At 44.9% G+C, this 27457-nt stretch overlaps 1 protein-coding gene across 6 annotated transcripts in view; it reads left to right on the plus strand.

Annotated features, from left to right (window-relative positions):
• The window catches only part of LOC111179808 (uncharacterized), a 186924-nt gene that overhangs the window by 120457 nt on the left and 39010 nt on the right, over positions 1-27457 (plus strand). For 3 of the 6 annotated variants that reach the window (XM_089915002.1, XM_089915006.1, XM_089915007.1), the window contains one exon: positions 1-26290. This exon is cut by the window's left edge. The exons of 1 other annotated variant lie outside the window; for it this stretch is intronic. Coding sequence is in view for 2 of the 5 variants with exons in the window: in XM_089915004.1 (XP_089771130.1) it covers positions 6164-6278 (115 nt within the window). In the remaining 3 variants the exon portion in view is untranslated. Of the gene's footprint in view, positions 26291-27457 lie in introns of those variants that run through there. 2 more of the 6 variants (XM_089915005.1, XM_089915004.1) reach the window with 1 other exon arrangement.

The raw sequence follows: 27457 nt of genomic DNA on the forward strand, positions 1-27457 counted from the left end.
CCCGCTCTGCTCTGCCATGCTGCCTTCCCGGCCTGTGTACTGACAGACTCTGCCTTATGGAAATTCTCTCAGCAGCCATGGGGTCTGCAAGGTTTTATCTGAAGCGTTGACGCTACAATTAAACTCTTTCATCTTGATAGCTTTATGTTCAATTGTGAACCAGAGCACAAATAGATAAGCTTTGATGTTTATATAACTAGTCTTCACCCTTAGGGAATCTGGTAGCTAAAACCTGAGGATACGGTCCTTTCCTTTGTTCATTTACTATTTATTAGGCACCTGCTGTAGGTAGGTAATGCTGAGAAAATATAAAAAGACAGGACCCTGGCCCTCATCCATTCCGGTTGCTAGTCTGAAATGTGCATAATCAAATTAAAATTTAAAGTGGGAAGCCCATATGTGAGAATAAATTTGGCTTAGAAATCATGGCAGAACTTTTGATTTTTAATTAGTTTCAGAAAAATAAACCCACCCCCGTGCTTTAGAGCTTCCTCTGGCTTGACAGTGCTTCTTTGAAGAAAAGAGGATTCAGGGAGGAAATCGTGATACCTTTCAGGATTCTGAAAGAGCCAGCAGATGGTTACTAGTTTTTAGATGGAGGGATAGCAGCCTTCACTGAACTGTGCCCAGCCCTATACTGGGAGCTTGAACTGTTGACACATGATTTCACTTCATTGCATTCTTGCAACAACTGCTGCCCTAGGTGCGATTTTCTCCATTTTATAGATGAAGAAAGTGAGTCTGAATGAGGTAAGAGCGAGCGAGTGCAATCATTCCTTCCACAGATGTGTCCCGGGTGCCATCACTTTTCAGGGGTTGAATATGCAGTGGTCGTGACACAGCCCCGTCCCTGCCCTTCTGGGGTGCACAGGCCACTGGAGGAACAGAGAGTGCAGTCTGGCTCTGCCCGTCTCCAAAGCCCACGCGCTTAACCCGACATGAGAGGAGAAATGCCATTCAGGTTAAAAAAGAGGGTAAATAGGACCAATCCCAGTGAAGCCCCCCAGGTTGGATAAAAAATCACTCGACTGGCCACAATGGCATTAGCCTGCTCATAATCTCTGCTAACACCATGGAACTGCAACCTAACCCAACCATAATGCCATCAGTGGGGCCCAGAATTCCACCCCATAAAATGTAGGGTCGCATTATTGCTTATTGAGAGGTGAATGGAAAGGCTGGGGTGAGTTTTCTGCCAACTGTTGATTACCATATCTCCAAATTCGCATTATCATGTGGTTTGGGACCACAGGGATTCCCTGTAATTTTTCTAAAATTATGAGCAGTACTCAGAGAAATAGAAGCTAGCTGAACCTCCCATTTCTAACAATGTGTTATTGATGTAAGTGTATTTCCCAAATCTTGTTTCTTTTTATTCTTCTTATGGCCCTAACCCAGTCTCTCAACATCAGCTCTGTTGACATCTTAGGCATGATAATTCTTTATTGTGGAGAGGTGGTTGTTTTGTGCGTTGTAGGACATTTAGCACATCCTTGGCCTATACCCTCTAGATGCCAGTAACGCACCCCTCCAGGTGTGACAAGCAGAAATGTCTCTAGACATTGCCAAATGTCCCCTGTGGGCAAAATAGCCCCTGGGGCTGAGGGGTGAGAACTACTTCTCTAGCCCTACGGTACTTCGCATTATCAGAAAACTAGTCAACCAGCAAACATTTATTGGGTTTTACTGTGCTGTGAGCAAAGGCACTGTATTAGAAGGCGCCAGGCCCACAATATGGTTGGAGTCTTGTAGGGGAGACAGGATTATGTGTAAAGGCAGAGAAGGAAACAGCAGATTAGAGAGGTCACAGGTGGTGACCAGCACCTGCTGAGGGAGGCGTCAGGCAGAAGGTTAAGTCACAGAGTGGAGATACCTGTGAATAATCCAGGAGACCTAGCTATAGAGGCTAAGCTCTTAGCAGCTATACTGTGTTTCTTCTGAATACATGATTAATTTATATACATACTCCGGGAAAAGACTAAACCCTTAATGGATGGCAATGACTTAAAAAAATCAACAAAACCTTCTCATTAGAAGTTAGTTCCTAAAAAAAATGGGAAGGAAAGAATAGTACCTCAATGCCAGGTATTACACAAATGCTTGTTAGCTGGACAATCTCTTTGTCCCTCTCTGGAAATTTGGTACATTTAAAAATAATAGTCAATGTTGACATAGGGTTTACTATGTTCTAAGAACTTTATATGTGTTAACTCAATTAGTTCTCTCAAAGATCCAATGAAGTAAGTATTTATTATGCCCTCCATTTACAGGAGGAAAAAAATGAGGCACAGAGAGGTTAAGTCGTTGCCCAACATCACGCAGCTAGTAAGTGGTGGAGCTGGAATTTGATTTCAGGTGGTCTGGCTCTTAATCACTAGGCTATAATGGGCCAGAAAAGTCCCCTGTTTGGACTGATCATGATGACATAATCTAACAGTTACATGCAACAATATTAAGACTTTTCAGAGAGATGAATTCTGAATTCAGATGAATTCACACCAGACTCTAGACTCAAAGAGCTGACAGTCCCACTTGGGAGGCAAAAAAGGTATGAAGGAGTTACAGAGCACAAAGGAGGGAGTAATTCATTCAGCCTGGAGTGGGCAGTGTGTAGTTTGGCGGTCTCCATCCCAGAGGGGGTGATGTGAACTGGATTTTGAAGAATGAGGAGCACAGCAAACCAGAGAAGTGGGAACAGACTTTAGGGGCGACACCACAAACAGGTGAGCACGTGTCCTTAGGGTAGGAAGCAGGAGTACAGTACTCCTCTACAGATAAGGAGGAGGAGAGAAAAGTGCATCTGGGCCAGATGGTGGTGTTGAGGCGTTGGCAGTGGGGGAGACTTGATCACGCTGGGCTTTAGGTCTGCAGTGTGGAGGAGAGATGACAGGGACGAGAGATGGGAGCCTTTAGGACAAGCCCAGGCAAAAGGTGTTGGAGGCTGGCGTTTCTGGTGCCGTGCATAGAGAAGAGGCTATAAAATAGCCATTGGAGACATGGAATTTTCGGAGATTGGTGACTGTGGATGCACAGGAAGGAGGAATACCTGGGAGACGTTGGGTCTCTGTGTCCCCAGCCTGCCCCGTTCCTCTTTAGGATGCTGAGGTCTCACAGTGGTCACTGATAAGCCCGATGATGACCCAGCCCTGTGTCCATTGCAGAGCTGAATAGCTGCCCATAAGCATACAACCTTAACCAAAGCGGCCTTGTTAGACCGCCAGAGGAAAAGGGATTTCATCTTCACTTCACAAGTCAAACTTGCAGTTTCAAGAACGCTAGATTTTAGCCTATCGTTGGCTAAGGAGTCAGAGGTAGCCTCCGTAGTAAACTGAGGACAGCCGTTCAGGACTGGCCCCATCCGGCCCCTCGCAGGGCTGCAAGGAGTGGCTTTCCAGAGGATGCTTTTAGGAAAAAAATAAAGTTGGGGTGGGGGGCGGGAGATGTTGAAAATCAGAAAGAAGAAAATCTCAGGTACAACTCCAGACCCGGCTGTGGAGTTGCCAGGCGGCCAGATACTGCTGCCGCTGGAAGTGATGCTTCCACTTGGCAGGTCCCCGTCGTGCCGCCTGTTTCCTGTGCCCACCTCGGAGGGCCCAGGCTCACTCCCCCTGGAGGGCACTACAGCCACAAGCATGGAGGGGCTCACCAAGGTGGCGGAGAGACAGAGGGAGAGGGGCATCTGAAGGCCCCGTGGAGAAGCTCTCTCTGAGGGCTCCCAGAAGGGGTGGCAACAGACCTGATCTCTCCTCTTCTCCTGATACTTCACTTCGTGGTTTCTCAGAGTCTCCTGAGGAGAAACAAAGGTCTTCTCCTGCCCAATTCTGCGCATCCTCCCAGGGCAGGAACACGTGCTTGGTGTGTCATGGGGACTCAATAGGTGGCAGCTTTGGCCCTAAACGGGAGTTCAGTCAGTGCTCAGTATTATGGGGAGACCAGGAGCATCCTCGCTGTGGGACCAGGGGAAAGCCTTGCTGGCTGGGCCCCGTCTGGCCCCGGCCTCAGCCGAATCTCCGCTGGGAGGCTCTGGAGCCCCTTCAAGGATACCCTCTAAATCCTGTTCTGAGTTTGGTGCCGTTGTCTTCTGGAACCCGAGCAGAGAGCTGGGGCTGCCCCCCAGTGTGCTGTTCCTTATGTGTGTTTTTTTTTTAATTTATTTTTTATTTTTGACTGCGTTGGGTCTTTATTGCTGTGCAGGGGCTTTCTCTAGTTGCGGCGAGTGGGAGCTACTCTTCGTGAGGTGCACGGGCTTCTCATTGCAGTGGCTTCTCTTGTTGTGGAGCACGGGCTCTAGGTGCGCGGTCTTCAGTAGTTGTGGCTTGCAGGTTCAGTAGTTGTGGTGCACTCACGGGCTTAGTTGCTCTGCGACACGTGGGATCTTCCCAGACCAGGGCTCGAACCCGTGTCCCCTGCATTGGCAGGCGGATTCTTAACCACTGTGCCACCAGGGAGGTCCCTCCTCATGTGTTTTTAAGCTGCCGTTGGTTCTGTCTTCTTTCCGTGAAGAATCGTGAGGAAGAAGTGTGGACTCTTCCCAACCACGCATCCCTCGGCAGTACAAGGGCGCGTCTTGAAATGAGCTTCCATCCTCAGCAGTGGGTCACGCTGCCCATAAACAGACTCCCGTTGAACCCCAGCTCTGGGGCTGCTACTTCCAGGCACAGAGACTAATTCTCAATTTCATCTGGTGACTTTTAACCCAAGTCTGTGTGGTTGGATAGGAATGAACTGATGCTGTAGCAGTCAGTTATTCTGCCGACGTTTATTGAGTAGCCTCCTGGACACTGAGCCCCGCAGGGATGGGAAGTACACAGAGTAATAAGAGGCTGCCTCTGGTTTACAAGAAGGTATGACTTGGCCTCTAGGGCCAGATGAGTTTGTTGAATCATTACTTTGTAATCTTGGGATCATAACTGCAAGGCCTTGGGTGGGTTGTTAGCTTCTCTAAGCCTCCTATCCTCATTTATAAAATGTGCACGCACCTACCTCACAGGAACGTTATGAGGGTTAAATGAGATAGTCCACGTAGAGCACCAATTAGCACAGCACCTGGTGCCTAATAAGGACCAATAGCTGGCAGCTGTTATGAGCGGTGAGCGGTAGGTATTATGGGAACACCAGGGAGCTTTGCCTGGAGGAGGGGACACCGGACAAGAATCTTAAAAGACAAGGAACCAGTCAGGCAAGAGGGAGTACCTGAAAGCTTCAGTTTGGGGAAGGCTGTGGTTAAAAAGTCGCCTTGGGACTTCCCTGGTGGCGCAGTGGTTAAGAATCCGCCTGCCAATGCAGGGGACACGGGTTCGAGCCCTGGTCCGGGAAGATCCCACGTGCCGCGGAGCAACTAAGCCCGTGCACCACCACTACTGAGCCCTGGCGCCACAACTACTGAAGCCCGCACACCTAGAGCCCATGCTGTGCAACGAGAGAAGCCACTGCAATGAGAAGCCTGCGCACCGCAACGAGGAGTAGCCCCTGCTCACCGCAACTAGAGAAAGCCTGCATGCAGCTACGAAGACCCAACGCAGCCAAAATTTAAAAAAAAAAAAAAAAGTCGCCTTGGAAGCTTTGCCCAACATTCTGTGATGGGCACGATTACACATTCTTCACAGGGTCTTGGGAGTTCAGCTTTGCCTTTGGGGGGCTGTGGCATTTGTAATATAATGGAAGGACTGAAGTGCCACAAAAGCAATATGACTTTGTGGTGGTTTTCTGGCTTGTAATTTGCATTAGACATAATTACATTTCCTAATCATAAAATGAAATATTTGTGGTCTGCAGAGAGGAGGCCCTAACACACAAAGGCAGGTCTCTCTTGGTTCCTTGACCCATTAACTGACAATTATGGTGCCTGTGTTAAACATCTTCTAAGTGAAATAACTTGCCATAGCTCTGTGCTGTTAATGCTTGAAATAATGGCATTTTCTCCCTCAGTTGCATAAATGTCAGCATTTATGATTTTAAATAATAGCACATAAAAGCCCAGCTCTGAAATATTTGCTGGCTTCCTTTGCCACCCCAATTTAGAATTTAAAGTCCTTTGACTGCCTTTATTTTTCCTCTAAGTAACTGTTGACCCCACTGTAACAGGGAGGAGTAGAGATGACTGCATATAGCAGAAAATCCAAATAATGGGCACATAAACAAGAATGTAATTTTTTTTATGTAGAAGAAGTCCAGAGATGCGCGGACATGGCGGGGATGACGGGGACCCAGGCGCCTTCTACCTTTCTGCTCCACCGTTCTATCACAAGGCCTCCAACCCAAAGTCACCCATGATTTAGGAAAGCTGTTGGAGCTGCAACCATCAGGGCAACAAGAAGGAAGGAAGGGGGAAGGACAGATGGACAAAACTTCCAGTGGAGTCAGCTTTCTTGAAGAGTTTTCCCGGAAGCCCCACATAACACTTCTGCAAATGTCTCCTCGGGCAGCACTTAGGCTCAGGGTCACACCATCTGCACGGGAGGCTGGAAAATGTAGTCATTTAGCTGAGTGATTTTCACCCAGCAAAACATTGGGGTTTCATTACCAAAGAAGGGGGGGAATGGGTGCTGGGTGGCAGAGTCTTAGCCAAGCAAGATAACAGTTTCCTAAAATCTGGGGATCATATTTCAATAAGAGTAGGAATAGCTCATAGCTGCATGTTTAGGTTTCTAAAAAATAATTTAAAAGAACTCTTTTTTTTTCTTTTACAAAAGCAACACAATTTTATTGTTAGAAAATTAAAAATTGCAGATTCGCAGAAAGATTACAATGAAAAAATACCAGGACTCTGTGACATAGTGATAACTACTGAGAACATCGTAACTATCCTTCCAGAACTTCCTCTGTACATTCACATATTACATATATTTTTAAATAAAATGGGATTACACTGTAGAAACTGATTTAGTCTGTGCCTTTTGATTTAATAAGGTAGGATGAACGTGTTTTTCTCTGCCGATAAATATTAATCTACTTTAGACTGCTCGTATTCCATTGACTGGACACCATAGTTTCATTAAGGAATCTATCTATTGTGGAGCATCTTTCCAGCTTTCCCTAAATAATACGGTAGTGAATGCCCATACGGCTAAATCTCTGAACACATCCACAATTATTTATTTGGCATAAATTCCTAAATAAATTGAGGGTCCTAAGGATGCACACATTTTTAAGACTTTAGGTGAGTGTGTGAAACCTCCCCCAGAAAGTTCCTCCCCAGCGATGTGGAGGGAGCCCTTTGGGGTGGTCAGTTCAGATACCCAGGGAGCCATCCTGCCTTTGTGATTCGGATGAAGAGCTGAACCTCAGGTAGCTTTGTAACTGCTATACCCCCAAACCACTCATTCCATCCAATGGCGATGAAGTGTGCATACATTTATTCCGTAACGAAATAGTGCAGTATGGGGAGGGGGGAGTGAGGGGGGGTCAGAGTGTGAACCCCAAAGCACATGACAGGATAGGATTGGCCTCCTCTGTCGGATGGTCCAGGGAAGCAATGTGCCCAGCAAAAGAAGCCCAACAGAGAGACTGAAGCCAGAGGATTTGGTGTGTGCCTCTGAGCAGCTTTCGCTCCATTGCCCTCAGCCAGTAGTAGAAAAACTTCCCTATGAACATATTTGGTTGAGAATGTTTGCATCTTCTGATACCTGTGGAGAAACAGAGTGGACACCAAGTGGTTAACGGAGAAAAGAGTTAGGAGGAGGGGAAGCAAGCCAAGGTCACTGGGACATTAAGACGCCCTCTCCTCTTCGACGGGAACCGGCTGCCAACCTATTCCAGCCTGTGAGCCCACGGTGAGGTTTCTCCCGCCCTGCTGGCTGCCCCAGTGATCCTGACACATGCTGAGTTCCCAGACCCCATCTCTTCTGCTCAGGAGTCCCAGTCCTGTCTCCTGGGCTAGAGCCAACCCAGCCCCTGTCTCCATCACTCTGACCCCGGCCTGTTAAAGTGACCTGGCTGCTCACTTTGCTGAAGGACTGGGCTTTAGTATCTTTTGACCTTGGGCCTCTCCCAGCTCCAGGAAACAAAGCCATCTGTGTCCAAGTTATCTCTGAGGAAAAATACTGTGTTCTCCGGGTCCTCTCAACCATTATCTTTTTCTCTATCTGGTTTCTTGTACCCGTCCTCTTTGCCAGGCTTCCTTGGTGAAGAAAAACCTATGAGAGAAGGGAGCGAAGGAGGCAGGCAGACAGACAGACAGACAATGAAAGGTCTTCCTGCCACAGCAAACAGAGACTGTGACCACTTTCCCCCAACCTGAGGACCAGCACGAGGGACACAGAGAAGCAAATCCATGAGACCCTGTCACCCAGGAGATGTGAGTGACGATCACTGAGTGATTTAGTTCGACTAGCATATTCTGAGCCCTATTAAGTGCCAGGTATCATTGGACACAGGAGAGAAGGAAGGAAGGGAGGGAGGGAGGGAGGGAGGACAGAGAGAGGGGAAGTGAAGGGAAGGAAAGGAAAGAAGGGGCACTAAAAACACGCCCCTTGTCGACAGGGAGCTCCCAGTGTGGCAGGAAAGATGCAGGTGGACCTAAATATTCGCAGTCAGCTGTGCTGGGTTCTAGAATAGGTGAGGGCAGGCACTTTGGGAGCAGAGGGCAGAAGAGACTAACTGTGCCTGAAGGGTGAGAACAGTTTCACAGAAGAGGTATCAGATGAGCTGGGTCTTGAAGGAGGACTGTGCCGGGTCGAAAGAGGAGAGGCAGCAAGGCAGAAGGATGGTATGGGCAAAGGGGCAGAGATTTGAACATGGGTGGTAAGTGGGGAAAAGCAGGAGTTCCGTAGCCTGAAGCTTGGGACACGCAGAAGGTAATGGCAGAAGCAGGGTTGGGGTCAGATAGTGAAGGGCCTTGATTATTTATTGTACAGAAAATTAGCCTTTGAGGAGAGTGGGGAAAGGTTTGGAAGGATTTGAAGAAGTGGAAAGGCAGAGGAAAGGCAGCCCAGGGTGGGATGGGGGGACGGTGTGTACAGGGCCCAGAGGCCTGGTTGGGCATTGGCTGGAGGATTTGTGTGGGGCAGTGTTGAGATATGAGGCTGAAAACAGACCTGTGTGGGGAGGAAGGAGACACTGAGGGTTTTGAGCCAAGATGGGTATCTTAAAGTAAATGTTATAGGAAGCTTCGTTTCTTGGCCATGTAGAGACGGTTTGGAGAGGGGAAGAGACTGAAGGCTACTGGGTCAGTTATGAGGTTCTTATAAAACCCTGTAAATTCTGTGTGAGAAAAAGTGCTTTTTCCTTCCTGCTTGTCTGGGTCCTAAATCTACTGTTATCACAGGAACTCAAGAAAGATAATCAGAAAGCACATACCTAGACTGTATTATTTTAGTTCCCTACAGAAATGGGTTTGCCAGTTTCAGTTTAAAGCTTTGTGCTCGCCTTTTATGGAGTGATAGCACAAGGAGCACTTTCTGAAGAACATCTCCGTATCTTTTGCTAAGCTGTGATTAAACACCTTGACTATCATCTCCTTACACAGTGAGCTTTCTGTAAGTAACCACACAATTAATTTCTCTCAAATTCAGCATGAAGAGGGAAACACGTCTCTCCAGACAAACTTATATGTTACTGTAAAGGGCATCAGATAATGATAACTATATATCCCAGCGCACTTAGCACTTTTCCCTTGGCTGCCAGGAAACTCAGAACTAAATCTGCTCTCTTTCTCACGGACTCCTTATCTTTTTTTTAAACAAAATTATATGCTTTTTATTTATTCTTTTTTTTCTTTTTTTTTTTGGTGGTACGCGGGCCTCTCACTGTTGTGGCCTCTCCCATTGTGGAGCATAGGCTCCGGACGCACAGGCTCAGCGGCCATGGCTCACGGGCCCAACCACTCCGCGGCATGTGGGATCCTCCCGGACCAGGGCACGAACCCGTGTCCCCTGCATCGGCAGGCAGACTCTCAACCACTGCGCCACCAGGGAAGCCCCTATTTATTCTTTTTATATGTGTTTGAATAATGTAAATGCCTCAGATACTTCTGGGAAATAGGCTGGGTGTGTAGTCTGATTAAATCTTAAATGAAATAGTTTCCTTCTCCCTGGGAAGGTAGCTCCTACCGTGCTTTTCCACGCAGCCGAAAGACCTCTCCCCGCTCCGCTCCTCCTGTTGGCCCCAGCTCCTGTCTGGTTGTGGCACCCAGCCTGCCTCTGGATCCACTCGTCCTGGCCAAACTCCTTAGTAAGATGCGTTCACTCTGAGCCCAAACGCCTCTGTTCCCTGGCCCTTTTGGCTTGAGATGTTTTCTATCTTTTCTATATTTCAAAGCTTTGTGGTAAATAATCAATTCAAACCAGCACTGAGTCTCTCTTTCTGTAATTCTAAAAACCCATTAAATTATATTGTTGGGAGAAAACAATAGCTGTGCTAATCATGCCCTGTGCATGCGCATCTTAATTTCCCCAGAGGCCTGAATATGAATTTTTACTAACATGTTAATTTTGTGTGTTAGTCAGTAGCTGTAGGCCGGATGAATGGATTGACTATGTAAAACTGTTTGATATTGAAACAGCTCCTTTTGACCCCCTCAAATTGGCTTCATTCCCCTAAAGACGGTTAAAGTTAATTAAGCACTCAATAGGTTTATGGTGTTTAAATTAAAATATATTACTCCTCATTGTGTAGTCATCAAGTGAGAAAGACATCCTCCTCCTGGCTGCCTGGCTGGCTAATGGGCTTATCAAAATTCATGATGTAATAAGAAGGCCGACAAGTGCATGAGACTGTGGCTGTCACTCAAGGAAAAACACTGACCACCTCTGCCCACTAGAGGGCACAAGAAAGCCATGAATGCCCTTGGCTTGGTGCGTTGGATTGGGAATGGAAGTAGGAAAGGCCCCTTGTAGGCCTGATTCTCTCATTTGTAAGGAAAGCAGTTTATAATTCCTTTTTCTTCTAAAGGCTGGGCTGTCTCAGTTTCTCTGATTCCCCTCTTTTTTTCCCTTCTCTGTTCATATTTTACACCCCTCTTCTGCTTTCTTGGATTTATTTGTGACTCTGTGTTTATAGTAGCAGCGTGAGGCAGAAAGCAGCCCACACATGCCTCTGAGGGGGGAAAAAATGTTGCCTTCTTTAGTCTGGATAACTTTTCCATGAAATTTTCATTGTTGGGGGGAAAAGCCCGAGGCTTGTGCTTCTGGAGAAAATCACTGACATGATGCAGAGAAAATATATAAAATAACACTTAAGCCTTCTCTCCAGAAAGACACATGAAAGCTATAATTGTGCCTGCTGACTTTCCCTCTGGGCTTCTCTGGGGCTGCGGGTAGGGAATGCGGCTTTGCAGCCTGCCACGACAGTTAGCGTTGAGATCTGGGAGAACTGCTTGATGAAATAGGCAGAGTGCAAAAAGGGGAAGGTAATGGTGAATCCTGCAGGAATACTTTGAATTAAAACCAGGCCTAGGCAAAGCTGATCGGAGGAGCTCTGCTAATAAACCTGCCAGCAAACTCCTTTCTTGACTACAGGGACACTAGTCAGCCACAGACAATTACTAGTGGTCACTTACGGAAACGTGGCTGACGGTAGGGATCATTGCGGGGTTCCAAAGGGCTCTTTATTAATGAATCTGTAGCTTATTTTTCTTAGACTGGTTTGAAGAAACTTAAACTTTTATCTAGCTATTAAGAGTTTGTGTGTGCGTGTGTGTGTGTGTGTGTGTGCACAAGTGAGTCACAAAATGGACAGAAGTTACCTCCTTTAAAGGATAAACAGCCATGAGTATAAGACATAGAGGGAGCAGGGTCATACACTGATGTGGTGGTAAATGGAACAGGAGTCACCATGAGGAAGCTTAAATGACACCAGGTTATTGTCATAAGTTTATACTTAAATAGGTGGGAGTCAGCCCCATCTTGGACTGATAACTGTCAAGGTGAATAAGCATTTGAAGGCATTGTTTGGCCATCTTCCATTCAGGTTATTGGCAACAGCATGGAATTTTATTTTCAAAAGACTTTTGATTAGTAATTTAGTGGCTATGACTTGAGGGCAGTGGTTTTCAAACTATGAAGCAGAGAATAAAACCTGGAGGATGTGGCCAAGGAGATGGGGGCTCTGTCCCTGTTCTACCAGAACCATGTGCCTTTCCTCTGTTTTACATTAGGATGTCATTTGGAGAAGAGGCTGCTGCTGCTAAAAGAGAAAAAAAAAAGAGAGAGGGACATTTTTTAAATTTCTAGTTTATTGCCTTCTCGTTTATAAAGTTTTCCATTATTTCAAATAAAAAAAAGAGCCTCATAACAGACTCTTTTTCCTCTGTGATCTGTTTTCAGAAGAGGAAGCAAAGTTCAGAGAGGTCAAGAAATGCATTTATTGTCACACAGTGAACGGCAGAACTAGGACTCCAGCCTGAGTTTTCAGATTCCAAACTTAGGGCTCCTCCCTTACAGCAGGGTAGGGCAAGGGCCTAAGATCGGACTTGAAGAGGGTCACGGGTGACTCTAAGAGAAGTCTTGAAGGGGAGGGAGGTGGTGTTGAACCAGAGGGGGGGAGAAACCTGAGATATAATAGGCATGACAGCAGGAGGCACAGGTGCCCGGGGAAGGGAAGGAGGAACCGGGAGCCTAAGGGGCCTGACTGCTGGCCATCTCTCCTCCCGGACCCACGTCTGTCCTGCCTCTGGGCATCTCCCTTCATCATCATTCCAGTCCTTCGGCAGGTGGGGAAACCGAGTCACAGAAGGCTGAGCCAGTCGGGAATCAGCTCTGCAAACCTCAGGGCCCAGCCGGCAGAGCTTCCCATGTCTTTCTGGGGGAAATGATTGACTCTGGGGGTATGAATGGAAACAGTTGTTTCCTAACAACAGCTCCCTGTGTTCAGAGACTGCCCCTCCTGGTGGCCTCCTTTCCAGAATTAACTCCTACCGACCCTTTGACAAACATGTCAACGGGGCCATTTCGTTCACCGTATTAAGATGCCGCCCTTTCCCCCAGTATGTCCGGCTCTTCCGTACAGTTAACCAGTACCTGGACTTTTTGTTGTCCCATTTCTGTGTGAGGAGCCCTTCCAACAGTCCTCACCGAGGGAGCACTTGTGATTTTTGTTTCCTTTCTCTTTCGGGTCTGCAGAAAACCGTTCACGTCCCTTGGTGTCACTTCACACAGCCCCCTCCCGCAGTGAGCTAAGCTTCCTCCTCTCTTTTCTCAGCACCCCTGACGCTGCTCTCAGTCTCTCCCTTAATTCCCATCTCTGGCAATAAAACGGGCCGGAGAATCAGTGCTCCTCCAACAGGATGTACTCTTTTTTTTTTTTTTTTTTGCGGTACGCGGGCCTCTCACTGTTGTGGCCTCTCCCGTTGCGGAGCACAGGCTCCGGACGCGCAGGCTCAGCGGCCATGGCTCACGGGCCCAGCTGCTCCGCGGCATGTGGGATCTTCCCGGACCGGGGCACGAACCCGTGTCCCCTGCATCGGCAGGCGGACTCTCAACCACTGCGCCACCAGGGAAGCCCAGGATGGACTCTTTCTTAGGAGACTCTGGGGAAGGAGCAGGCAGAGAGCAGAGATAATTACATTTAAAGTTTGCTCTTCATTTGTGTACTTTTCTTCCTTTGTGTGGAGTTTTTCCCTCGGAAGAGGGGCCTGATAAACAGCAGAAAGCCTACAGAACCAATTAGCTGGAAAAGAAATGACAATAAAAGCCACCCAGAATGAAATCTTCTGTCAGCACCCATTGAAGTAAAACAGGTTTACGAGCTGCAGCATTGAATTAACTGTTTGATTTGCCACAAGCCAAGAGGATTTTCAATGCTTAGAATGAGAAAAAATTTTATTTCACTTTTCGTTCGTGTCTTAAACCACCCTCCCCCACCCCAAACCAAGACCTAATTGCAATATTTTCCCCATCTGGGTCAAAGGTATTCCTTGGAAGGTCCGAATAAGAGGCCTTCGAGCTCTCTGGAAGGGTCTGTAGTTTGCAGTCTGGGAGTATGCTTTGTTGTACAAACCTCTCCGTGTCATCTCTCCTAATCTGTGCACTTAATTGACAGCTTGTTAATAACAGTTCATTAGGAACACTGAAAACCATGTGGCAAAAACAGATCTATCTAGCGGAGAGGATGCGGTCCCTTCTTCTGAACCACTGTTTATTAAATTTCACCAGAAACAAAATAGCATGGCAAAAACAACCCACAGCCTCCTTTCGAAGCAAGGACTGTCTGTCCCTCCCTGCTGACCTCCTCGGGACACCGTGTCATCTGCTGGCTGGGGCTTTGTTCTCGCAGACTGGGAACCCATTGGCCTGTGATGGGGACATAACACAAAGGTTCCTGGGGCAGAAGAGGGAGGACTCATCCATCTGTGAAGACAAATTGGCCACTTTTAAAGGCTCCAGGGATTACAGGGCACCTCTGATCTTCCCACCTGCTACTCACCGTTCCTCTGGGTCTCTGGAGACTTTAAGTATTGTCTTCATGGAAGCTTCTGGTAGGGCCAGTTACAATCCAAAATTCTTTCCTGGAATCCTCCTTGATCTTTCTAGGGAAAATTAATTGTCCTTTCATCTTTGTGCCCCATCACTTTACACTTCCCTCTGTTATATATTATCACATTGTGCTATCACTACTTCGGTGTCCCCTCTTGCCCTGAACATCTGTGGACTTGAGTCCTCTCCATCTCTGTCTCTGGATCCCCAGCACTGGGCAACCCAGGGTTGAATTGTTGGAATGATTGCTTTTAGGTCATATTTAAGCACTCTGTTCTCAGCTCCTCCCTCACTGCCACCACCCCCACCACCCGCTCCACCTCGGTCCAACCACCTAGAGGAATTACATTAGAACACATGGAATGGTCTTCAGACTGAATCTGTGTGTTAAAATAGGCTGGTTCTACAAAATAAATTCAATCTGATTTCATTGCATCAAATATTTACTGAGTGCCTACTGTGTTCCAGGACTTGGGTATCCGGTGGTGAATAGAACAGACACAGTTCCTGCCCATATGGATGTCACTGATCATTAATTACAGTAATTGCTATAGATTATAAATGTAGGAGGAGCATTCCATCTTTCAAATGAATGTGATATTTTAAAGACCTCTGGAGCAGCAATATACCGAGGGATGCTCTAGTGTCAAGAGTTATTCTTTTTCAAAGCGCATCCCTTGCTTCCTTATCCCTGTAGATTCTCCCCACCCCCCAGCCCCACCCCTTACATGCATAATGCCCTCTTGTCACCAGAAGGAGGTGGCACACAGCAAACTATGAGTTTAAGAGAAAAATTTGAAAAGATCTTCACAGAAATTTGACATCACAGCTTCCTTAAATTTTTTTACTAGATGTTGAAAGATGTGCTAGTCTCGTGCTTGACCAGGGTTTATTTGTGTAATCTTAGGGTAGTAGCTGCTAACACTTGAGCTCTGTCCATAAAATCTTTTTGTACTTTTTAACTCTTAGAAGCATCTATGTCTTAATATCCCTGGATTTTATTCAGGATTTCAATAGAGCAGTCTGGGGGAAATCCCATCCAGGATGGGGGGCTTGTTTTCTTAAACGCATTGTGCTGGGGAGATTTTTCTCCAGCCAAAGGAGTCCACTGGTTATGATAGTTCTCTGGAAGGACTGAAATTAATTTTGTGTGGCATGGTTGAAACTACCAGAAAATTCAGCAACTCCCCAGTTGAATCCCCACACATCAGGCAAGATAAAGTAACAACCTTGGACACATCATGTTGATTGTGGTGGACGTTTGTTGGGGCCTCTCCGTATTTACCCCCAGCTTCTCACACTGAGGGACTTTGATTTTTTCCTTTGAGGACTGTACCATTCTGCCTTCTCTGCCATACAGTTTGGGTGGAATGAACCCTCCTCCAGCTCCTGGGATGGGCCCTGATTGGTCTAAGCCAGTTAGGGAAGCCAGCAATCACTTGCACATGTGATTGGTTCAGAAATGGACACGTGGCCTAGTTCTGGCCAATGGCAGAGGATGATCCTAGGATTTGTGGGAGCTAGGGAAGAGGCTCTTTCTCTTCCACTGGATGTGAGGTGATCTGCTGTTGAAGCCACTCTGAGACGTCAAGGTGGGTTCCTGGAGCTGCTAGAGACCACCGTATGAAGCTTGAAGCTTATGTCCACGTAGAAGAATACAGAATGGAGAGAATGTGAAGTCAGGTCCTTGGTGAAACTGATGAAGCCTTGCCTGAAGCTTATCTCCTTTGGGCTTTCTAGTCAGGTGGGCTGATAAAGCACTCATGCCCTTTGCCTGTTGTTTACCTGAATTAATTTGAGTTGGTTATTGTCACTTGCTGCTGAAGAGTTCCTGACTGATAACTTTACTAATATCCAGTGTCATACCTTAGAATCTACTGGTCAGAGACCAATAGTGGAATGGAATTCAGTCAAAGACAGCAGTCGTGAAAGCCTTTGGGTAGCGTAGCTCAGCTACCTACCTATCAACAGGCTCTTTTTACACCTTGTAAAAAGTAGCTATAGGAGGACTCCCAAGGAAGGCATGCTGTCGGAGGTCGGGCAGTCTGGGTGCTAACCGTGCCGAGCACAGGCTGTGATCCACTCTTGCATCTGTTCCATTGCCTGGCATAGAGCACTAAGGGAGGGGACAGATTCTGAGCCTGGACATCACTTTACAGGGAGAGGTGGTTAGAATGGGAACGTCTTCCAGCGCCACTGAAATGTCAGCCTCTGGAGCTACACTGTCTAGTACAGGGGCCAGTAGCCACCAGTGGCTATCAAGGAATGTGGCCAGTCTGAATTGAGATGTGCTGTAAGTGTCAAGTACATGTGGGATTTTGAAGAGGTAGTACAAAAAAAAAAAAAGTATTTCATAATTGTTATTAATTACATGTTGAAATTATAATATTTTGATATCTTGAGTTATGTAAAATATACTATTCACTTTAATTCCACCTGTAATTTCTTTGTACTTGTGTTCATGTGGCTACTAATGTGGAAAATTTAACCTTACCTACATGACTCACGGAATATTTCTATTAGTGCCTCTCTCAAGGAGAAACGACATTCCATTTGCTTTGTGTGTCAGTGTCTGACCCAGGGAGCATCCTCCATGCTGTTTTTAAGTGGATGACTCATGACTGAAACCTGCCATTGAGAGCCTCGTCAGCAAATACCCACAGTCTGTGTTCCACTGTGTCTGTGACCTTTGTGTGTGTGTTGTATCCTGACCTGGTGGGGTCCTGAGTAAGGCCCATGCTGAGAGGCTGAAGGCTAACTCCCCCCCTGTGAAGAAGATGACCGTCCTAGAGTGAAAGTCCAGGAGAGAGGGGGCCGCAGACAGGGATGGGGCTTTGGAAGCTGGAGAAGGGAGTCCTGTCTGTCCCTGACCTCACCAATTTGGATCTAGACAAAGAGCATTCTAGATATGCCTGAGGGCACTCATGGAGTGGGAATAGAGAATGTGGCTTCTGCGACACAGAGGTGGGAGGACACAGATGGGGAAGGGGTCTTCAGGGACCAAGTGTGCGATGAGAGAGAGCTCAGCTTCACGATCCAGATTATCTGTGTGTGTCCCGCTGTGAACATCCTTAAGCAAAGCCTGATCATGTTGCTGTCTGGCCTCTGTTGAGTGGGGTCCGCTGGTCTGGGCTAGCTGAGCCCTAGTCACAGCAGCAGAGCTGAGTGAGACGTCCCTAGGAGAAGGAGAAGCCTGAGACCTGCTGCCCCTCTGCATGGAGATCGACAACCTGGTCGAGATTGAAATGGCAATTGAACACAGGCAGGTGCTTCCCTTTTGGGTCGTCTGCATCTGCCTACCTTTTAAAGCTTGGTGTAGACAAATGAGTGACCCAAGTCACTGCATGATCCTGGGAGCTGTGAAGCCAAGGAGTTCCCCATAGCAGACTCCCCAAAGAAGGATCAGAGTTTAATCCCTTCCCTAGCTTCTCCATAACCCCAAAGGAGCTCAGGTGGACTGATGACACAGGAGTTATCCTTTAGAGAAAAATGGTTTGGACAATGTCATTGATGTTTATCAAGGTCTTATAACCTTTCAGATTGCCAGCATGGCCATTCTCACCATTTTCCACAGTGCAGGGCTGGGGAGGGACAGGCTTTAGTTGTTTGGGGGAGCTCTAGGGAAATCAGTACCAGCTATTTATTTTTAAAGTTGTTCCCAAGATTAGGAGTTTGCTGAAAATGATTCATGAAGTAAACAATTCAGTGTAGCTTGTTAGGAAAATCAGTATGATGGTGGCACTGAATGATGCCAGAAACTCTGGAAATTCTGGGTGAGAGCCTGGTGTTTACTCTTCAAGGAGAGCTGTTGAAACTCGCAGCTTTCAGGTTCACTGGCGCATTCACTGAGTCAAGATCTTAAAGGGTGACACTAAGAAAGATTGACAGTTTAATAAGGAATTGGCATTGATTCTCGAGATCAAATCAAGCACTGCCGTCATTTTTATCCATGCCAAGAGACCTAAAATCAACCCTGTGCCCCAAATTCATTTTGGAGGTCCACTCTTTTCTTGCCAAAGACTGTCCATCTTCCTTGATTTGGTGTTTTAGCCTTTGTCCATTTCCATTCAACCTGTCAGTTTCTAGCTTTAAAACTGGGTGGACACTCTTCCATTTCCACTGAACCCCATGGAGACATCTCAACGACATCCCTTTCTGGAATAAATGACCTTGTTTCCTGATCTTTGACTTACAGCCTCAACTTACTTCTGAACTGAAATATTGTCTTCATCCATCCTGACACTCTCCTCTCTTCTCATTGGAGTATATGGTCTGGTGCTAAGCCTAGCATCTCTGAAAAGAATTTCCCCTACTTTCTGGTCTTGGTTGCTCTTAGTGCCTGTTTCTTTCTTAAACGTGAAGCATCAAGCATACCTTCCAGGATGCAGGAATTGGTAACCTTGATCAGTTTTTAGCTGCAGCCCAAGAACTCCAGCACTCTTTGAAGAAAAAATTATTGCATCATCTCCTATCTACAACTCTTCACAGTTTCTGCTTGTCACCACTAATAGCATGTGGCTAGAACTGGAAAATGTTTACTCTGTAGAGAGTCATTTTTCACTCATCTTTCTCCCTGATGTTGTTTCCATCTCCCCTAAACCTCACTTTCTTTGTTTTGGAGTTATCAAACTATATGTATTAATTTTTGAGAACTACAGTTGGGAATGAATTCTGGGCTTTTCTGAGTGATTCTTTTCATGTATACTCTAAGTGAGAATGGTCATGGGTAGATTCAAATGTTTAGTTGTCTAGTGTGATGGAATTGATCAGACTCCACATTTACTCAGTTATTAATTAGTTATATGACTGAACTTAAGCTGGTTACTTTGCCTGTCTGAGCCTGTTTCCACAGCTATTAAATAAGGGTAATGGTATTTACCTCATAGAATTATTCTGAGGTTCATATTAGCTTTGTACTAATACCCGGGAAAAGTCAGGTGATCAATAAAATTAGATCTTTTTACCCAATTTCTTAATGCTGTATTCATAAGAAACTCTAAGATGAAATGTAGTTATACAATGATTTAAAAAAGACTCCAGACAGTCTTTAGAGAAATAATTTGTGAAATCTGCAAACTTTTGATTACTGAGTTGAGAAAAAGAGGCAGAAATTTTAGATATTTTTATGGAGTTTGCAGAACATTTGGGATTGAGCTATACATAAATTAAAATTTTAAATCAGAGTAAAATTAGAAATGGAATTTTTAGGAAAATTTCAAATGTTTAGGCAGAAGCCAAACTACCATTTGGCAAGTTTGAACATTTTAAAAGACCTATGCTTACTCAAAACTGGTGAGAATCATTGCTTTGGAATGCCAAGGTTCATTTCAGAGGTATCTGCAAATTTTCATTGCATATCAAAAACAAAGGCTAACAAAGTGTTGATAACATGCTTATTTTAACAAAAGAAAAATCAGATCAAACCATCTTTTACTCTAGTATCTGTCTGTATCGTACAAGGAGCGTCACACACCCTGTTACTCGTGGTACCAGCTGCTCTCCACGTGGTGTCTGCCTGTGGTATAATAATGTCAAGGCAGCCAAGCCCCGGTTGTGAAGGGATTAGGAAGGGTTGGCATTTTGTGATCCCTGGCGTGGCTCAGATGCTTAAAGAAGGTTCATCCATTCTACCCAGGGGCAATTTTTGTGGGGCTTGGAATGTATGCATTTGAGAGAACTTATTTATAAGAAAAAAGAGCACAAAATTAGGTCCATGGTCTTGAGAGAGGCCCCGGTGAGTGAAGGGCCTTGAAGCTTAGGCTTCAATAACCCCACGTCAATTCGCCCCTTCTCCAGATCAGCATGAAACGTGCAAGGAGCTGAAATCCTAGAGACTGATGGGGAAGTTAAGTTTAAAGCTGGTAATGGTTGATTGTCCCTCATCTCCAGTCGCTGAGCAGTTGTCAGAAAACTAGGGATTGCAAAAGATGAATTCGAGAATGAACACCAAAGATGTTTTCTAATTATAATTTGTGTTTCATTACGCTGAGCAAAATGTCAGTGCTAAAATCATTTTTAAGCTAATAGAAGTGCCAAGAATTACCACATCATTTGGTTTCTATGTTCAATTTATCATACTTCTATAGATGCATTTCAGTGTCATATGTTGTCTTTTAAAATAATTTGCAAACCATGTGTAACATAATAGTGTATTTCACTAGAGATTGTGATTTCGGGGCTCATTGTGATTTCTAAACTACTGGAAATGTTTTCGTAAAGGGTGGAGCAAAATTGCTCCTGTGAGATCTAATAAATATCAGAAGGATGATTTTTAAAATTTCTGTTCAAACCCAGGGCTGGGAATTTACTATTTGACCGTTTTAAAGCTTAAATTAGTGTGTCAACTGTCATCGAAGTCTTTGGGCTTTTTTAACAACTTAAATGGCATATTTCCCTTTACAGACATTTTTTGAATATAATCATACATGAATTCTGGAGTCTGAAGATTCAGGTTTATTTTGAACAACCACGTGGGATTTTAGAAATAACATTCATTTTTCTCTTTTTTGCATTTTCTTGGTGGAACCCTTGCTAAATGCCCTGAAACAGTTAATTTGGCCCTTAGGGCAGCACAAGGCCGTGGTTTCTGAGAGCTGCAAACTAGGTTGCTCCCTTTTCTCTGTTCCTTTGGCATCTCTCCCTTTGGCCCTTCCCTTGTCTGGATTCCGTGGAACAGCAGCTCGCTCCAAAACCCCCTCTCCTGTTTTGCTCACAGGCTGCCTGCTCACAACCATTGTAATGTACAATTAGCACCGAAGCACATGCAGATAATAAGAGAATCATCATAAAAGCGCTAAACAGAGCAAATAACATTTCAGGCTGGATTTAATCCCGAATACCTGGCACTCTGAATCAGGGAGGTACAGAAACCCAGAAGCCAAGTAAGATGACACTCCAGTTAGCTGTGGAGGACTGGAATTGTATGTAAAAATATATATATACGCACAACCGCCATGGTCGAATTCAGAAATTAATCAGGGCTGCATGCAGAGTGAGTAAATATTGTAAATTTGAAGCTAAAAGGGCTGGGAAGAAAAGGTGAGACTTTGCGGTTTAATGTAGCATTAAAATGGTTCTTCTGGCCTCAGGATGCAAGAGAGACATTGAGATTAGCTGGGAAGAACGAAGCCTTCATGAGGTTGGGACCCTGGGGTCTCGGCCAGGACTTTAAACCAAGGAGCTGAGCTACCATCTTAACCTTGGTCTGGCCATTTACATCTCTGAGCATCAGTTTCCTCTGTAAGAAATGCAAATAAAAATACTGGCTTGTATTGCTGAGCAACTTCTACCAAGCGTCCTGGGATGATCTTTCCTGAAGAATCAGAACCCACAAGGAGGTGTTTCCTGGGGGTGAGAGGCTCTTGCTGCTATGCTAACTAATAAGTTTGTTTTCATCATCGTCATAGCTAATAGCTAAGTGCTTACTCTGAAGTGGGACAGAGGTTCAGAAAGGGTAAGTCCCTTTTCCCAAGTTCACAGGGCAACATAGAGCCTGGGTCTGAACCTATTCAAGTCTGATTCTGATTTGAGGATGCTCTGTTCCCCTTGGGGAAGGAATGTGCCTTTGGTCACAGGAGGGCTTTGATCAGGCCCTGGAGCCCCCTTGAGGAGTACTGTTCTTCAGCCTCTCCCTCCCTCATTCAGGCTATGAGGTTGAGATGAGTGATAAGCCTGGGCTTGGGGATCCAGTGGTTGGCAAGAGCAGGGACAATTCTTTGTGCTCAAAGGAGAGAGCCGAGTTTCTCCAGATAAATCCTAGCACCTTGTTTTCCTAGAGATCCAGGGATAGAAAGTGCAAGGCAGCACTAGGGGCCGATACATAATAAATAGATCTTAGTCTTTCTCTCTCTTTTTTTTTTTTTGGTGTACTTTATAAGGCAGTGTGCAGAGCTGAGAACTGATGATTTATTAATTACATTTTCCAGATGGAATGGCAGCCTAAGGGATGATTTTCTACCTAAAATAGACACTGAAAATGCAGAGATGCTGAAGATCTAGTAGCCAACCTTAACTTTTTCATCTTTTCAGCTAAGCTGGAAAAGCCTGCTCCTTTTCCAAAAGACTGGTTTTATACTATGGAGAAAACAGTTCTTTATGAAGAATCTCCAGCCTCAGAACTTTAATTTTTACAAAATTCAGCCACAAAGCTGGATTATATAACAACTTACCACTGCATTTATATCAAAGTTAATTTTTAACAGAGCTCACCAAGAGTGCTGAGAGCAGAGTCCTCATTTTGGTAGAGAAATTGTTTGAAATTGTGCATGACATTGATACCTTAAATGCACAGAAAGGCATTTTTGCCCAAACAGTTTTTAACCTATAAGCTGGACCTGACTTTAGCACACTGTGTGTTCACACCCAAAGTAAATGGAGCTGTTTCGCAAAGCTTAAGTGTGTATGTGTGTGTCTGTATTTTGCATCCTTTCTAATCTCCTAATAAAGCTTCTGAACTTCAGAAAACAAATCACTGGCTTCCAAAGGTTGCTGGAAGTTATTATTTTTGTTTCCTCGACATGAAGATTGCTAATCCTCCAACACATCACACTGTGTGTGTTTTTCTTCTCATGACATTAGGGTACTAGTATTCAGTACAGTATGCACTTATTACCTCTCTTTTCCAGTTTTCGTCGTGTGTATTTTAATAGCAGAAGGGGATTTGCTGATGATTAAGAAGGAAAATAGAGGGAGAAAAGTTCTTATTACATAAAGTGATGCTTTGCTTGCATAAAGAGGATTCTCTGGGGCTTAATTGGGGAAAAATCAAACAGGAGGTAAGTGTCCTAGATGTTTATAGGTTAAACATTCCATAAGTGTCTCGGAGATCAGCCCTTCCTGGCAGCCTCGAGGTGGCTAATTGCTGGAGCATCGAAACCGTTTGAGCGACTTCGTTTTCCCTGGGGATTGACACTCACAACAGGATAATGCTTACCCTGATAGAAGTGTCACAGTGGGGGACTCGGCGTAATTTACTGATATGATATCAAAAATAGCATTAAGGTAATTACATTTTGCACTTGTGATGTTTCGCAGGCAATAATACCGTTGAAAATTGCACTTTTTTTTTTTTTTTCCCAGTAACCTGGTCATTTAAAACTTTTTGTTTTAATGGAGCTGCAATGAAGCTGACGTATTTGACGGGTTGTTGTTTCTTAAATGTGTGCTCAATTTATAAATGCATAAATGCAGTTATTAGTCTAACCATTTGACCAGGGTTAAAAGACCGAGAGTACTAAACGGGAACCGTTTCAATGGGTATTGTAAAAGGTGTCTTTTTAATTGTAGTAGCAGAGAAATGAGAAAGGATGAGAACCTCCTTTGCCAAGGACAGCTGGTTATAGTAGAAACACTGCCTTAAGAGGCCAAAGACATGGAGTCCAGTCTCCCTTCCCCTGCCCTTGCTGTGTGACCTCATGCTAGTTATTGAACCTCTCTGAGCTATTGCTTCAAACAGTGCTGGATGGACTGATCTTTTGCACACCATCCAAGTTTTAATATCTATGATTACAGAAAGAATTTTAAAATTTTAATATTTATTTATTTAGGAAAACATTTTCAGGGTCATTTTTTTAAATCCTGGGTTTTATTTCACCACAGGGATAAATTTTCTTTTTGCCCAGGGAGCATCATAGCCCTTTGAATATCAGGATTCACACTGTTTTCTTTGGACTATTGAAATTTTGGCAGTGACTTCTGGTGAAAAACATTACTGATTTAACTTCACTGAAGAAACCCTCATCTTTCTATTGTTCCAGGTGGGCTTGATGAGGAGTCTCAAAGGCTGCCACTTTCTCAAACCATGCATGTCGCAACTTTCTCATCCAAGCATTCATTTGGCAAATCTTCACTGAGCAACTCTTATGTGCTGACACTGTACTAGGCTCTGAGCATACAATAGTGAACAAGATCCGGGCCCTGCCCTCCTGAAGCTTAATCACAACAGGATTTTTTTTTTTTTTTTTTTGCGGTACGCGGGCCTCTCACTGTTGTGGCCTCTCCCGTTGCGGAGCACAGGCTCTGGACGCGCCGGCTCAGCGGCCATGGCTCACGGGCCCAGCCGATCCGCGGCACGTGGGATCTTCCTGGACCGGGGCATGAACCTGTGTCCCCTGCATCGGCAGGCGGACTCTCAACCACTGCACCACCAGGGAAGCCCCACAACAGGATATTTTTAATTACAAGAAACAGAAAGCCACTTAACAAAGCCAATGAAGGGAATTTATTAGAAGGACCCTATGGTATCTCCTACAAGCCTAGGGCAGGGAGCAGAGCTGAGTGTTACAGGGACTGGAACAAAGTGTTTGATAGCTTTCAGGACCCAGGCAACTTCTCTCTCCATCTCTAGCTTTCTTCCTCCCTGGGGCTGATGTCTCTCATCACTGTGGCCTATTCCTCCGTTCTTGTCTTTGCTGACCACCTTCTCTACACGCTCATCTGTTTACACACAGGACCAACTGCTAGCCTACGTGACAACTGTGCCCTTCCAGGGCACACAACATGGCAAACTGGGTTTCAGTGCTCACTTGCCTCTCAGTTGGGTGCCTGTGTACATGATGGCCCTGCTTGCATATAGCCTTATCTTGGCAAACCCTAAACGGTGTTTTCAGCTACCAATTCCATGTGACCTCATAGCTATGCTCCCCACAGATAAATGATCATGTCTCTGTGACCCAAATCCAATTTCCTCAGAAAAAAAGTTAGTTGGGCCAGGTGTCCATTCTTCATTCACTCGAATGTGTCTTGGGTGGGTGAGAAACAGACCCAGGATGAATAGGGCTGTGGGAGGAGATGCTGTAGATCTCTAGGAGACCCGTCTGTGCCTGGGCTGGGGCATTCCATAGAGGGGAGACACTGTAGCGGATGCTTGGCATCTGAATCAGATGGAACTGTGTGGGATGCTATGTGTAACTGAGTCCTGGTCTTACATCTAAATTGCTCAGACCCCGTAGGTTTGGAAGCACAAGATGTTCTTGTTCTTGTTCTAATGACGACAGCTGTGCTCCATCCAACGTCAGAAAACTTTAGGGTATGTTGTGGAAAGAGACAAAGAAGGTCATTATATAATGATAAAGGGGTCAATCCTTTCCATATTCCACTCCTATAATCTCACTTGAGGCTGAGACTCATGCCTTGGGCGTTTTGTAACTGTCCTCTTGCTGTATCTTGTAGATCTCACTGGGTCACCAAGCCACAAGGAAGCAGGAATATAAGTCACAGGGGAAGGAACTTCTGTTTGTTGAAATGTAACTCTCAGCTGATTCTTTCCTCTTTATTGTGTTCTAAAATTTTTGTACTAAAAGTACACGTGTGTATATATATATATATATATATTTTTCCCTAGTGATAGTTCTATAAGTTTATCAGTAGGGTCTTTATCATTTTTACCATTTTGTAAAGAACTTATGATCTGTTTGATAATCATACATGTTGACTGAGATCTTATTGATCTTCATATAAGAGGTTCATATGTGAAATCATAGATATCTACTTGATAATTCATATCACATATGTTAATTTTAAACTCTGCATTTATCTCATAATTTCTTAATAAACAATGAATTAAAAAAAAAAAGAAATGTAACTCTCAGAAATCTCAAACCAGGGACTTCCCTGGTGGCGCAGTGTTTAAGACTCCGTGCTCCCAACACAGGGCTCCGGGTTTGATGCGACAGGGAACTAGATCCCACATGCATGCTGCAACTAAGGAGCCCGCAAACCACAACTAAGGAGTCTGCCTGCCGCAACTGAGACCCGGTGCAACCAAATAAATAAATACATAAATATTTTTTTTCTTTTTTCTTTTTTTTTTTGCGGTAGCCCCATATGGGGAAGCCCCATAAATATTTTTTAAAAATTAAAAAAAAAAAAAAAAAGGAAATCTCAAACCAGAACCCCCAGTGTCCTGTAAATGTAGGAGAAGCTCCTGTGAAAGGTGCAGGCATTCATCAAGGTATGGTGATCTTTTTAAAGGCCTGTTTTAGCTGATGAAAAGTAACTGAGAAGGTTCTCTCTAGGAAGTATTATCTCATTATACTGCAGGTTGTATCAGAACATATTGCCAGATATCTGACATTTTTATAGAAAAAAGAAATTTTAAAAAAGGAACAAGACATGGTTGATTCATGTAGACTTGCTCCACTAGAAAGTTGGCCTGGGTTAAGATAGCTCAGTGAGTTCATGCTTTGGGCCAGTATCTCTGCTTCAAGTGTGTAGTAATGAGATATAAAATATTAAAGTAGAAAACCAGAAAGGTATAAAAGACCTGGCTCAGATATGAGCTTAATTCTATGGACAAGAAATGCAAAATGAATGGGGCTGAATCCTGGGGCCTGTTGACTCTGGGTCTGGAAGTCAGCAAGGATGAGTAGAAGGTCCACTTCTGAGGGTAAAAAAAATTACCAGCACTCAGTGGGCCACACTCCCTGTTGCTTAAAGCTGGGGGCTGGTACGTGGCTCCCTTGTGAAAGGGGCTGGCAAGTACCGACCACTGCCTGGGAGCTGTGGCAGAATTTCTTACCCTCGGGACTATTAACACTTTGGGCCAGATAATTCTTTGCAGTGGGGTTTTTCTGTGCATTGTAGGATGTTTAGCAACATCCTTTACCCACTAGATGTCAGTAATAGCAACCACCTCCTTCCAATTGTGACAGCCAAGTATGTCTCCAGACATTCCCAAATGTCTCCTAAGGGAAAAAGTAAGCCCTGGTTGAGAAGCATGGGGCTATAAGAATGATGGAAGTTGGAGAACACAGACCCTCCAGAGTAGGAATTTAACCAAGTTGCCCACTTTTTCATGACTGGATCTCCATTTTCCCATTAATACATGGAAACAGGTGCCCTGAAATGCCATTAAAAGATCTGACTGGGCGTAACCTGCGTAGAGGTAATTGCAAAGCTCCCAGACAAGGGAAGTTGAACAAGCAATGAGAGGCAAAACAAACCAATAAATGAAACAAGAACTAGTTAGAAATCTTGGAAATAAAAAATATTCTCGGTTTTTTTTATAAGATAAACTCTAGATTATACACAGTTGAATAAAGAATTAG

The sequence above is a fragment of the Delphinapterus leucas genome, chromosome 7 (genome assembly GCF_059928025.1).
Source record: "Delphinapterus leucas isolate spDelLeu-1000000601 "Yukka" chromosome 7, BTC_Dleu_Yukka2, whole genome shotgun sequence".
NCBI classification, from domain to species: domain Eukaryota; kingdom Metazoa; phylum Chordata; class Mammalia; order Artiodactyla; family Monodontidae; genus Delphinapterus; species Delphinapterus leucas.